At 36.8% G+C, this 15412-nt stretch overlaps 1 protein-coding gene across 1 annotated transcript in view; it reads right to left on the bottom strand.

Annotated features, from left to right (window-relative positions):
• Window positions 1-15412, bottom strand: part of LOC109912430 (BTG3 associated nuclear protein) — a 110782-nt gene that overhangs the window by 64386 nt on the left and 30984 nt on the right. Inside the window, exons 3-5 of the mRNA XM_048605975.1 lie at window positions 12071-12177; window positions 7657-7856; window positions 4172-4294 (exon numbers count right to left, since the gene is read on the bottom strand). Coding sequence (XP_048461932.1) covers window positions 4172-4294; window positions 7657-7856; window positions 12071-12177 — 430 coding nt within the window. The remainder of the gene's footprint in view (window positions 1-4171; window positions 4295-7656; window positions 7857-12070; window positions 12178-15412) is intronic.

Raw genomic sequence — 15412 nt, 5'->3', positions numbered from 1 at the left:
TTTTAATTAATAATTCCCTTGAACAAAATGTCAGTGAGAAGAATATTTACTCAATTTTTAAACACAGTGACTCAATGTATATTTTTGGGGACAGCCACATTATGACATGATTCAAAACAAATCCACAATAAATTCAACTATGAGAATAGCAAAGAATCCAGCATTGGTGATTTCATGCTGTGATAATTTCCTTAAAATACCTTTAAAGAAACAGAGGGAGGCAGAGAATCAAGTACTTCTCTGAGACAGGCCAAAGAACCTTTCCAGTAGGAAGTCAATATTGCCAAAGAAACCTTCAGCAATGAGCAGAGGACCATGATATTGTTTCAATGCTACTCAGACTGTTAACACAATTTAATGTATACAAAAAATGCATGCGGAGTCAGATCATCCCAAAACTTGAGCAATGTGAATGAGGAGCAGGAGAAGGCATAGGCCACGCGGCCTTTCAAGCCTGTTCCACCATTCAATAAGATCATAGCTGATCTGACTGTGGCCTCAATAAAATATTCCCACAAATCCCAATAGCCTTCAAATTCCTGTTTGTCAAGAATCTACCTCGGTTTTAAAACTATTCAATAACCTTGCCTCCATCACCCTCTAGGAAAGAAAGTGTGTTCCGAAGACTTTAAAACCCTCAGATAAAATTCTCCTCATTTTTATCTTAAACAGGAGACCCCTATTTTCAAATGGTACCCCAGTTCTAGTGGCCCAGAAGGAAGAACATCATTTATGCATTCACCCTGTTAAGTCCCCTCACGACTTTAGGTGAGTCATTAAAATTTCCTTTCATTCTTCTAAACTCCAATGGATAGCTTGTCCAAATGTTTCTCATTAAATAACCTCTTATCCCAGATAACAGTCAAGTGAATCTTTTCTGAACTGAATCTTATCCAAATAAATCCTTTCCAAAATAAAGAGACCAGTATTCCGGATGTGATCTCACCAATGCTCTGTACAACTACCATAAAACATCCTATTTCAAATTCCATTTCCCTTCCAACATAAAATATTAATTTGTGTTCTTAATCACTTGCTGTACCTCCATACCATCTTTTTGTCATTCCTGTACCAGGACACTTATATCCCTCCATATCTTAGAGTTCGTCAAGTTCTTTTCATTCAAATAATATGCTGCCTTCTCTATTATTCATGTAATTGTGCACAAGTCCACATTTAACAACATCATACACCATCTGCCAAATATTTGCACACTCACTAATCCTGTCTAAGTCACTCTCCAGGCTCCATGTGTCCTATTTACAACTATAACCTTAAAAGTAGATTCCAGCAGTTTTCCGAAAACAGATGTTAAGTTAACTGGCCTGTTTCTTTTCATGCTTTCAGTCTCCCTCCTTTCCCTTTCTGGAACAAAGGAGTCACATTGGCCTGTTACCAATCTGATGGGCTCTTTCCAGAATTTTGAAAAATTAAAACCAATGCATTTACCACCTCAGAAGCAACTTGTCTGAAGTCAAAGGTGGAGTCCCTAGTTTCCCATGGACTTGGTTGGTTAGGTCTTCACTCCCTTTCACATCCTGATTCATATTTACATAAAACATTACAGCACAGGAGCAGGCCCTTTGGCCCACCATGTCTGTACCAACCATGATGCCATTCTAAAACCTAATCCCATCTGTCTGCACATGGTCCATATCCTTCTATTTCCTGCTTGTTCATCTGTCTGTCAAAATGCCTCTTAGATATTGCTCATGTCTGCTTCTACCACCTCCCCTGGCAGCACATCAAAGGCACCTCCCACATTTTGTTAAAAAAAACTTGCTTTGCACATCTCCTTTGAACTTTTCCCCTTTTTCCTTAAACCTATGCTCGTGAGTAGTTGACATTTTCACCCTGGGAAAAAAGACTCTGACTGTCTATATCTCTCAATTTACTTCTGAGTGATCACCTGTCAGTCTCCAACACTCTAGCGAAAACAATAAAGGTTTGTCCAATCCAGGCAACTTCCTGGTAAACGTCTTTTGCACTCAATCCAAAGCCTTCACATCCTTCTTAAACTGTGACAACCAGAACTACAGGCAATAGCCCAAATGTAGCCTAATTAGTCTTATACAGCTGCAATAAAAGTCTTGCTAACTTTTATACTCAATGCCCTGACCAGAAAAGGCAAGCACGCCATATGTCATCTTTACCATTTTAACCACTTGTGTTGAAACTTAGAGTGCTTTGGACATGGCCCCTGAAATCCTTCTTAACATTAATCTCGAGAGTCCTGCCATTTACGCTATACTTTCCTCTTGTATTTGACCTCCCAAAATGCATCACCTTGTCTGGATTACACTCCATCAGCCATTTCTTCCTCAACTTTCCAACTGATCTATATACTGTTATATCTTTTTATAACCTTCCTCACATTCCACAACTCCAGCAATTTTTGAGCTGTTTGCAAACTTGCTAATCAGACCACCTACATTTTCATCTAAATCATTTATATATATATTACAAACAAGACGTCCCAGCACTGATCCTTGAGCAACACCACTGGTCACAGACCTCCAGTCAAAAAAAACCACCACTCCACAATTACCCTCTCTCTTCTATGACCAAACTAATATTTTATCCAACTTGCCAACTCATCATGGATGCCATTGCAATTTAATCTTCTGATTAGCCTACCGTTAGGGATCTTGTTAAATGGTTTAGTAAAGTCCAAATAAACAACATCCACTGCCTTGGCCTCATCAATCACCTTTGTCACTTCCTCAAAAAACTCAATTGTTTATTTCAGGAATGTTATTTGTATTGTCTACAGTGAAGACAGATATAAAATATCTATTCAATTTAGCTTCCATTTCTGTATTTTCCATTATTAATTGCCCAGATCCTCTGTACAGGACCAACACTCAGGTTATCTACTCTTACTCTTTTCCCTCTTAAATACCTCTTACTATCTGTGTTTTTATATTTTAGTTAGATTTCTCTTGCACTCTAATTTCTCACACCTTATTAATCTTTTAATCATTCTTAGATATTGTTTATACTCTGTCCAAACTTCTGAGCTGCCACTCATCTTTGCAGAATTATATACTTTTTATTTCAATTTGATAGTTTCAACTTCCTTTATCAGCCACTGTAATGGACCCTTCCCTTAGTCTTTCTTACACAGTGGAATGTGTCATTTCTGTGTATTCTGAAATCTCTCCATAAATATCTGCCACTGCATCTCCATTGCCATACCCTTAATCTAATTTCCCAGTTCATTTTTGCCAGCTCTATCTTCATGTTCTCATAGTTTTAAGCTTAAAACATCAGTCTCAGATCTATTAGTTCCTCCCTCAAACTGAATGTGAAATTCAATCATACCATGATCATTACTACATAGGGGCATATGTATTTTGTCATTCATTACATCCTGCCTCTTTGCTCATTACTGGATCCAGTATAGCCTACCCTCACATTGCCTGTAAAGAGTTCTGCTCAAAGTAAAATTTCATGACCACATTATCCAGGTGACCTTTGCTAATTTATTTAATCTAACCACATGTAAATTAAAATTTGCAATGATTTTCTCTGTACCTTTCTCACAGGCCCTGTATTCCTTCCTGTACACCTGTCCTAGAGTGAGATTGCCTGTTAACCACACTGACAAGTGATTTCTTACCTCTACTCAAGCTGATGGTATACCTCGATCTGTAACACTAAAAATGTCATCTCTCTTTATTGTCATACTATGTAACAGAGCTACACCTCCACTTTTACCTTGTTTGCTGTTCTTCCAAAATGGAACATTCCCTTGAATATTCAGATTCCAGTCGCTTTCATCTTGCAGCCATGTCTCTCTAACGATCACCAGTTCGTACATACTTATTTTCACTTGTGCTGTCAATTCATTAGTATTATTACTAATGATATGAGTGTTCTGGCTTTTTCATTCTGACCTTTTACTACTTTTGTAACCTTCAGCCTTATATGTTGAAACTGTTTCCCTGTTTCTGCAGCAAAGGTCATCAACCTGAAACATTAATTGTTTCACTCTCCATAGATGTTGCATGTCCTGATAAGTATTTCCAGAATTTTCTGCTTTTATTTAAACTATAACTATATAGATGCACTAAAATTCTGGAACCACGTGACTAACTGGACTAGAAACAAGGCTCATTAATCTTGATGCAACAAGAAAATGAAGTGAAATTTTAAGAGTTTCACTAACTTGCTGAGAATATTGTCCAGGGTGTCTGTTCCTCTAGCTAAAGGTTCTTCTTGTCCAGCAACTTTGGAACCAATTGGATTCTGTCGATCACTATTTAATATTACAGTGGTTTGTGGTACTGTACTGCAAAAAAGTCAAATAAAAATTAAGATACTTCAACAGAATAATCCAAAAAAACAAAATCAGGGAAGAAAACATTATATTTGACAAGTAAATACAGAATATGTATTTAACAAAATATATACCCAGATCATGTTTTGAGAAAGATGATTGCTCATGAAAAAATAACAGCATCCTTCTGAATATTATTTTGCCGATTTCACTCATCTGTAAACCTCTGCAACAATAAGATGCAAATATCTATTCCACCAGCCAGAACTTTAAACCAGCAGTACAAGTTTTAGAGTTATTTTAGATAATAACCTTGAAATTTTCACAGTTTACCCAGATACTGACGAAGAATATACACTTAATCATGAATTCATTTGAGAATCATAATCAGATTATGAGCATTCTTTAAGTTACTGTGACCACACAAACAAAAATGTAATAATATTATAGGCAGCTGCATTACAAAAAATTCATACAATTAATACATCAACCCACAATGGTCAGGAATGTTCTGGAGGGGGGTGTTAAAACGTGAAATAATTGCAAAATCCAACCAGAACCTACCACAAACAGAGTCTACTTCCAGTTTTACCACTGTAGATTTGGAGTCAGCAGGGTAACTTGCTCTGAGAGGCAGATTGGTACTTATAATATTTAAATAAGTTTCAATACTTCGAGAACTGGAAGTAATTTGAATCTGTCAGCTGTGAACCAGCTTGCCCAGGCATCAATAAACCCAGCAGTTAAGGGAAGCAGAGGTTTGCTCGATCCAGCAGATGTTCATTGCCAAGGGTTTTTGAAGCCCAAGAGAAACAGGAGTGCCTTCCCAAACGCTTCAGCAATCTGCTGTGACCTTTCCTGGCCATAAAATTGGCTCAATTCCAAAAATAACTTACTATGATTTCTTAGAACTTCTTCAACTAGATTTATGAACATAAAAATTAGGGACAGAAATAGTGTACTTGGCCCTTCAAGCCCGTTCCGCCATTCAGCAACATCACAGCTTATCTGCTTGTGTTTACAATTCCATGTTCCCATCTATTTCCAATTACCTTTGGTTCCTTTACCAAATAATTTAATCCTCCATTTTAAAAATAGTTTATGACCCCTGTTTCCAAAGCCTTCTGAGGCAGAGAGTTTCAAAGTCACATAACCATAAAGAAAGAGTTCCTGAAATCTCAGTCCTCAAAAGGTAGGCCCCAAATTGTAAAAATTGCTCCTAGTTTCTAAATTCAACCATGAGGTAAACATCCTTTCCAAATCCACTTCCTCTGCAGCAACCAGATCTAATAAACTTCAATCAAATCATCCCTTGCACTTGAGCTCTGGTGAAAATAAGTTCAGTCTGTTCAATCTTTCTTCATAAGAATACTAGTTTATTCTAGGTATCAATCCAGTAAACTTTCTCTTAACTATCTCCAACACGTTTATATGCTTACTTAAATGAGATGACCAAAACTGCACACAGTTTTCAAGATGTGATCTCACTAATGCCTGAAGCATAATAACCTCATTCGTATGTTCAATTCCTCTCGTAATAAAAAGGCTAGTATCCCATTATTCTAACAGCATTAAATGACAACGTGTGTATCGTTTTCAAACATCTATTTAATCACATACGACTTGTGGTTAAACGACCCTGCAACTTTCCCAGTGCCTGAAGAAAATGATACCAAAAGCCTCGGTCTTTGAGCTCCCCTTCTGCAAACTCAGGCAAGATATATCCTGGTCTGTAAACACTACAAAACATTATGCAAGTTATTATTATCTCTCCATAGCATTTTGATTAAATAAAGAACAAATATTTTGACAATACCAGAGATATAATGCCCATTTCTCTCCCCCCACCTCACAAGATGAACATTCACTATTTGGTTAAATCTTAAAACAATAGAATTTTTAATAATTTGCAAAATTTTGCCTGAAATTCAAAGAGAAGATTCAGTTATTGAATAGATGCACTCTATCAGAAGTATGAAAGCTAAATCATCAGAAATGGATGTTAAACCAGAATGAGCTGGTTTTAGGGTGGTTTGACATTACAAGAGGTCAGCCAACAACAGGTTACCGTTTTCCAGGCTTTGATAAAATTATAGCATCTAAACAGGTTCACATGTATGAAACTAACAAGCAGCATGATGACATGAAGGCACATGTTGGTGGATGGGCATTTGAATTAAGAGTTTCCATTTCAGCCAATGAAACATGCAAACCATGCCTGTGCATGGTATAGGAGCATCTGTTGAGAGACCTCGAGTATTAATATCTCAAGTTGAATAATGATGTTGCAGTTCTAAAAAGAGAATTATTCCACTCAAAACATCAACTCTCTCTCTCCCCCCACAATTTGCTTTTATATCAGATTTCCAGCATCTGTAATTACTTGGCTTATATTAATCTGTTCTTTAGTACTATACTGATTTCTTTTTAAAAGTGGGGTCCCACTATCATATCTGGTTTCCATGTTGCCCCATAAAATATTTTAATCAGAAATGTTGATGTTTTAATATAAACGTGTTACATATAGTGGATGTGTACTGAAGTTTTAGATGATGAGCTTCTCACCTTTGACCATTTCATGTTATATTCCATAAATTAACTAAGTAAAAAGTAATCCTTCTGAACCAATTTACTGCTAAGTGCAGTTTTAAAACAGTGATGCAACATATGCAATTTACATGCATTTTAATATTATTTACTTTGGGTTTTGGATTTTGAACTCGTGGCTTGCTGGTTTGGTTTGCATCTATGAAAGGATTAATGATCAACACGAATTATTTCTGTAGCCATACTAAGTTCTTTTAAGAAAATAAACACTTTTTAAACATAAAGATATTACACTTTAGGTTGGTCTGCAAGATATCTGTTTTGCGTAGAAACTCTTATCCAACAGTCTCCTAATTAAGTTGCAAAGAAATCCAAAACAAAAACAGAAATTGCTGGAGAACATCTACACATCTGGCAGCAGAGAAAGCAGAGTATGGACCTGAAATCTTTACACTATCCAAAAGGTATTCTTGCAGCTGTGGATTTAGAATTTTAAAAAAAAGGACAGCATAAATTCAGACTGTGTCAATTTAATTAGTATACTCATTTGCACAGTTGGTAGTTACAGGTACAGAAATTATGCTTATCACACTAAATGATAAGCTTATGACAACGAGATTACATGTGTTATACTGGTAAGATCAGAAAAAGACATAAAAAAATCACTTGAAGCTATTGCACATATTTACCTTCATGTGTAGATAAAAAAAAGCCTACCTTTCAGACTCATGAAAGCTGATTGTTACTATTTGAACTTCACTCTATACAACATTCAGCTGCTCCAAACCAATAATTTTCGTTTTTGTGGCACAAAACATGCAGCTCACCTGCGAACTTTATTCCACGTCTGTGTTGCACCTAGAGGAGATCCTGCCACCATAGGGACCTGGATAGGACTATTTTGTTTATTAAAAACCAAGTCTATTTTCTCTTCAATTGCTTTGCAAGTGGCTTCCACAGCCTGAATTTTGGCTTCAATACTATCAAGACGCAAACAAATGGCTTGATTAATGTCAAAGAGAATAGACTGTAAAAAGAAAAGAGAAAAAAACGATTACATTTGGCAGTAAAGTGATGGAAAAAGATTATGATTTAATGACTTTCACTCGTTGAATGAATAAACATTTCATATGTGTCCTTTATTGAACATATAAACAATTCAACTTTGGATCCTTGTCAAATCTTCAAATTCGTAAGTGCATTTGGATCTTATCTGTTCAATGACAATGAGTACAGTGAATCAGCTTCTTTGTTTACATGAACAAACCTCTTGTACACTTTTATTCTAAGTTTAAATTGTAATAATTGCTTTCACTTGAATATTGAATGCTAGACACCAATAATAGACTCTAAAAGGAATATTTGAAAAGTTGGAAAACAAAGTGATAGCAAGAACAGAAATTAAATGGCATATAGCAAGGAGAAAATATGTATAAATATTTGATGACAAATTCACAAAATTACTTGTAATATTTTCATACAATTTACATCAGTACTATTAACAATTAAGCTTCTTGAAAAGTGAAAAAGTATACACCTAAGACCATAAGACATAGGGAGCAGAAGTAGGACATTTGGCCAGCTCCACAGTTCAATGATGTCATGGCTCATCTGACAATCCTTCTCTGGACTACCTTCAATGCCAGTATATCTTTCCTTAGAAAGAAAGGAGTCTAAAACTGTTCACAATATTCTAGCTGTGGTCTGACTAGTGCCTGTTATACCTCATTCCCTTTGAAATAAAGGCCAACGTTCCATTTGGCTTTCCTATTACAGGCCGAACTTGGATGCTAACCTTCTGTGATTAGTGGACGAGAACTTGCAAATCCCTCGGTTCTGTACCTTTGCACATTCATTCTCAATTTAAATAATATTAACTCCTCTATTCTTCCTAACAAAGTGCAAAACTTTACATTTTCCCTTATTACATTCCATCTGTCAAGTTTTTGCCGACATCACTTAATTTGTCTCTATCCATGTGCTGACTCTTGAAACATCCTCACCACTTGCTTTCCCAAATATTTGTGTCATCCACAAACTTGGCAATAGTATATTCATTTTCATCATTCAATTCATTAATATATATTGCAAATAATTCTGGCTCCAGCATTGATCCCTGTGACATGCCACTAGTTACAGTATGCCATCCCTATGCCAACGCACTCTATTAGTTCACCAATCCACTATCCAAATGTTATTCTATAGGATTAAAGCATTAGTAAAATCTGTACAAATGGTTCACCATTCAAATGTCATATAACTCTAAATATCACAAACAGAAACATGTGCGCATTGGAGATTTTTTTTCCCCAACATGGAGACTGCACAACCATGAGGTTTCAAAATGCACTATTTCAAAATACATTGCATCAGATGTTTCACTTGAATCACTGAAGTTTAGAATTACTTCCCTTGAAACATTTTGGATGATGATGCATTTTGAGAGAAAATAAACACAGCTTTTTTTATATGAGGCACACTTACAAGTTTTGCTCTCCACTACATATGTAGCAAAGTCACCATCTAGTGGTTTAAATTAAATATGGCACCAGGATTTAAATCAACGCAACCATAGCCCATGATATTGGATAAGTATTTGTTGGCAAAGTAATATGCAGTCCTTGGTGCTTGCCAGTTTTAGAACTCAAAATACCCAGTTATTGTGGCAAAGAGATAATGTAAGTGATGCAAACGTTCAGAAATTACTGGGCACCACAACCATCAGCTTTGCAAAACTAGAACCTTGCTATGAACCTTCACCAGAGTTTCATAACATTACAAATTTATGCAGTAAACTTACCATACGAAATGATAATGAGTTTTTAACAACCCGCAAGATTTATGTTCCGACAATGTTGTTCATTAATGCAGATCCAGGGAGATGATGGCCTAGTGATATTATTGCTTGAACATTAACCCAGGGATCCTGGGTAATGATCTACAGACCTGGATTTGAATCCTGCACTGACAGATGATCAAATTTGAATTCGGTGTCTAATGATGCCCATGAAACCATTGTCGATTGTCAGGAAAAACCTATCTGGTTCACTAATGTCCTTTAGAGAAGGAAACTGCCATCCTTAACTGGTCTGGCTACAAGTGCCCCTTGGGCAATTATGAATGGGTAATAAACCCCGGAAATGTACTAACCCCAGAAATGGATAATAATGCCCATATCCCATGAATGAACAACTAAGAAAAAAAATCCAGAAACAAAACAAACAAATTTGTGGAGCTTCAAGGAAATAATAAAATGCTCCCAGAAAATGTTTACATTGTTTCTTACTTCTCTTATAGCTTTTTTTCTCCCTGGATTTATCAACTTAGTCTTTCCATCTTTTTGCTTTTCTTCCTTTATACAACTTAACTCCTTTCACCTTATTTCCTTTTGGTTAAGGAAATATACTGGTGGTCCTACACCTGTCATTCACCAAAGTCTCAGTTGTCTAATCATCAATTCACCATTCCAGGAATTCACACAGAAAAGTTTGAGTTGAAGAGTGAGGAAATAAACATGGAATGAGGAGTTTAATATGACAAGCTTTGAATGCCCCAATCTAGTAAATTCTACCTCAATGAAACATTCCAAAAGCAATGGAGTTAATGGATGTCCTTAGCCATGGCTCAGTGGTAGTACTCCCACCCGAACCAAAATGCTTTTGGGGCACAGATCGCACTTCAAAGATTTGACCACACAACCGAGTGGGTGCTTTGCTGCTCAAAGTAGCTAATGGTTACCTTCTGAATTCCTAACATTTACCATTCTGCACTGGAGAGAATCCAGACGTGTGCCAATAGGTTGAAGCACATAAACAGTATCAAAGCTTTAGTACACACAGGTGAGGGGCTTGTTCTTGTACATTGATTGTACTCAGGTTGCAGCTGTCGGTTGTGGGGTTACAAAGTCTTTGTCAACATGACAGCAGAGTGGCAGAAGAAATGCACACGCAGGCTGGAGCATAAAAAGATGAAAGATGAAGCAGAGGTCCAAGTAACAACTGCTGAAGATGCAGTTTTACTCAGGCTTTGTTGAATTTTACATGGCAAATGGATTCTGATGTTTTTTCTATTTTTTTTGGAGATGTCTCAGATGCTGATCATGAGAAGATCTTGTACATTGACTTTATGGATAGTAGTTTGGAATAAAATATGAAAATGCAAAAAAGAAAAAAAGACGACTTAAGGGCTCTTGTGGCACAGTGGTAGTGACCCAAACTCTGAGCCAGGAGGTTCGGGCTCAAGTGCCATCTGCAATCAAGGTGTGTGATAACATCTCTGAATAAGCCAATTAGAAGGAAAGAAAAGAAAATATAAAAAGACTTAACTGCTATTGTGGTACAGGGGTAATATCCACATCTTTGAGACCTTCTCCAGAGATGTGCAAGAACTTAATCGAACAGCTTGATTAGAAAATATAAAATTACTTAGTGTTCTTATGATGTATTGGTAGTGTCCCTACCTCTAAGTCAGGAAGTTGGGTTCATGTTCACTTGCCCCAAAGGTGTGTAACAACATCTCTGAACAGGTTGTTTAGAAAATATTATAAATACGACTTCTAGGACAGTTGGTTAAGGAAGAAGATGACATCACTTGTACTGTTACAGTCTTTAACTAAATCTAATATTCGGATCACATTTCCAACTTTGCTAACTTAGAGAAGTTAAGCAACTGCCCAAAATGGCTTTGACAATGATCTGGAAACAGCATTAACCCTATTTTTTTGACATAGTTATTATGTGGTCTGTCAGAGAAATTAACATAATTCAAACTAAAGCTACATTGTTCCTTTTCAATAGAATTTAATATTTTCATGGAATTAGCAGAATGCAGACTTATGTCTGTGATTCCCAAAGCACAGTTCTGTATTTCATCTGTGTCATCAACTTGTTAGGTTGTATAGGTTGAATATTTCCCTTTGAGAAGCAAAGGAAAATGGTAAGACACCACCAGAGATCACACTGCATAGCTCAAAACAACAGAGCCTTTCTTCAAGAATGACATGAAAGCCAAAGAGTTTGGTGACTAAGGTATTTGACTTTTTCACTCTAAATCAGCTTTTAACTTTTTGCAGACTTGAGTGCAGAGATAAGTTATGCTCAAAAGATTAAAGTGCAAAACTGCCAAAATGCAATACTTTATCAACTTATTTTGTAATACATTTGAAAAGTATCAAGCAATGACATTGATACATTACCTTGTAAAATCTTCATCTGACAAATATATACACGCCTCCAAAATTACCTTTACTGTAGAATCTTGGATTGACTGCCCGTTTGAAATGTCTACTCGTTGACGTTTAACAGCTGGTTGTTCAATCCCATCCTCAGACTGATGATTCTCCAAAACTCCTGAAATAGATGTTAATTATTTTAGATTTGTATAAAAGGCTCATCAGATTTTCTAGACACACAGAACCAATGAGCAGGAATAGGTCATTGAGCCCTTCAAGCCTGCTCCACCATTCAAGATGATCAGTGCTGATCTCTTATCTCAACGCCATATTCCCGCTTTCTCTCCATATCTCTTGATGTCTTTAATATCTAAAAATGTATCAATCTCTTCTTGAATATACACAATGACCCAACCTCCACAGCATTCCATCGTAGCGAATTCCACAGGTTGACTGCCGTCAGTGAAATGTTTCCTCAAGTCAGTCCTAATATGCCCAGCCCATATTCTGAGAATCTGACCTCTGGTTTTAGATTGCCCAACCAGGAAACCATCCTCCCTGCATCTAGTCGGTCTAGCTCTGTTGTAATGCTGTACAGTCATTCCTCCATATCTGCGAGAGTCCCGATCCCAAAAACCTCTACAAATGATGAAATTTGCAAGTGCTGAGCTTATTAAAAATAGGTTAAAATTGTTAGAAAATATTGCAGGTAGGTGATTTTTGTTGCTTTTTTGGCACAAACAGATGAATTCACAATTCATGATTTCGCGGATACAGAGGATTTACTGTATGTTTCAATCAGATCTCCGCTCATTTTTCTAAACCTGAGTGAATACAGAACCCCTCAAACCAATCTCTCATACAAGAATCCTGTTATCCTCAGTACCAACCTTGTGAAGCTTCACTGCACTCCTTGTATGCGATATATATCTCTTCTGAGGTAAGGAGATCAAAACTGTCCACAATACTCCAGTTGCAGTCTCACCTTATACTTCAACGACCACTGGGGAGCTCTAAGCATGGTCTAACGACTGTGCTCCCTTTCTAACAGGCCCTACTATCACAATCCCATCAGCATTGTTCATTTAGTACTTAATGAAACAATAAGCTGATACAAAAACAGAAATTGCTGGAATAGCTCAGCAGGTCCGGCAGCATCCTGTGGAGATAAATCAGTGTTAATATTTCGGGTCAAGTGACCCTTCCTCAGCACTTCCAGTTCTGCCACACTTGCTGAGCATTTCCAGCAATTTCTATTCTTGTTTCTGATTTACAGCATCTGCAGTTCTTTTGGTTTTTATGATAAGCTGATAACTTTTTATTCAATATTTGTAGTCTGGAAACTGATAGCAAGTAAAACTCCTAAAACCGTCCATTTTACAAAGCAAGTTCTGAACGCTCTGTCCTCAAAATAAGACTCCTACCAGAAAGTCAACATTTTAGTAATACAAATATGATCATTATTGTTCTTCGCAATTGGAAAAATGTATTTGCAGGTGCCAATGACTTTCATATGTTTGCTATTGGTTTTTCTTCAATTCTAAGAAAACTATGCGATACAACTTATGAAAGGTGTGTAATTTCCATATATATAAATAACTGATACTCCAGTATAAGTTTGGATTTTGAACTAGCGACATTTGGGTGTTTGCTTGTGTGTAGGAGGAATTTTAATGCTTAACTTGTCAATATTTCTGGAACCATGGATTTTTTTCAACCACTGAGTGAGTGCGCTCTCAGGTGATAATGTGAATTTGGTGTCAATGTGAGTATTTTACAATTGGATAAAGTAAACATTGAAAAGCATTAACTCACTTCTGATTTAGAAGAATGAGGTTTTCCTTTCTTTGCTTATTCCTGATTAAAGTTGAACATATGAAACAGGTTCTACTAGGCACAAGGGATATATCAGAAGGGGCAGGAAATAAATTACCTCAGTATAACAGTTTAGCTCCAGACCAGAATTGTTTGGTTAGAATCCTGAAGGGATTGTTTGAAGCTGATAAAGTCTAAGCTAAGTCATGAATACTCAAGGATGAAGCTATCAAACTCTCAAGACCAGGAATGAAAATAAACAGTTAAGTCAAATCTATAGATGGGATAGACAAGGGAATTCTCTCTGGTGTTTGAGCACTTTCAAGTGATGCTGTTAGGATAGATGGGGGCTTTATGTTTACTGTGCATTTTGAAAAATTTCATATTGTCTTATATGTAATTAGCTTGGTCTATTTTATTTTATCTTCATTTCTTGTCTGAAATAAATCTCTTTTATTGTTAAAACCAAATTTGCAGCATTGCATGCTTGTGCTTCAGTGAGCAGTTGTGGGCCACATATCTAAGGATGAACGTGCCAGCACAGGAAAGGGTCCAGAAGAGGTTCACAAGAATGATCCCAGGGATGAAGGGTTTGTCTATGAGGAGTGATTGATGACTCGGTCTGTATGCAATTGAGTTTAGAAGGATGAGGGAGGATCTCATTGAAACTTAGAGAATTCTCAAAGGCCTGGATAAAGTGGACATGAAGATGATGTTTCCACTGGTCGGAGAAACTAGGACCAAAGGGCACAGCTTCAGTGAAGGGCAACCCTTTAAAGGCGAGATGAGGAAGAATTTCTTCAGCCAGAGGGTGGTTAATCTGTGGAACTCGTTACTGCAAAGGGCTAAAAGAGGCCAAGTCACAGTGTTTTTAAGGCAGAGATTGATACATTCTTGATTGGTAAGGGGATAAAAGGTCATGGGGAGAAGGCAGGAGAATGGGGCTGAGAAACATATCACCCACAATCAAATGGCAGAGCAGAATCAACGGGCCAGATGTCCTAATTCTGCCCCTATGCCTTATGAAAGGCCCCCTTGTTAAATTTAAAAAAAAACAAACAATTTATTACCCATCAGTCCAAATTGCAGTCTGGGTTCTGACTTGTCCAGTAACAAAATCAGCTAGGATTACAACACAAAGACCATCAATCCATGTGACATCAACTACAAACAATGATATGTTTTGACAGAATCTCTGACTAAAAAGTGTAGCTAAGATGCATTTTCTTTGTTTTATACATACTTGTCTAATCCTTTGATATGTATATTAAAAACCAACTTTAAAATTGTGCTATGATCGAAAAATTCAGAATAAAAATTCCAAATTTACATCTTAAAGGAAAGACTGGGATTCAGTCTAATTTCAGGTGGAGGTATTTCCAACCTGTCGTCTTCTACTCATACTTGCTGGCTAACCACAAAGAGGTCTGTCCTTGAAAATGTTTATCTTACAATTAGTTGAACAAATGTTCTCACGTTTATGGAACTGCTATGTCCCAACTGATAATCATTATAGGTACTAATATTCCAATCCACCTGTTAATAAGGAAGCAGGGGTTATATCCCCAATGTGTGCACAACTTTTATGATTGCTCTCC

Source organism: Rhincodon typus, chromosome 15 (assembly GCF_021869965.1).
Source record: "Rhincodon typus isolate 14 chromosome 15, sRhiTyp1.1, whole genome shotgun sequence".
NCBI lineage: Eukaryota > Metazoa > Chordata > Chondrichthyes > Orectolobiformes > Rhincodontidae > Rhincodon > Rhincodon typus.
The sequence above is the reverse complement of the archived record's forward strand: the minus strand, read 5'-3'. Positions and strand labels throughout refer to the sequence as shown.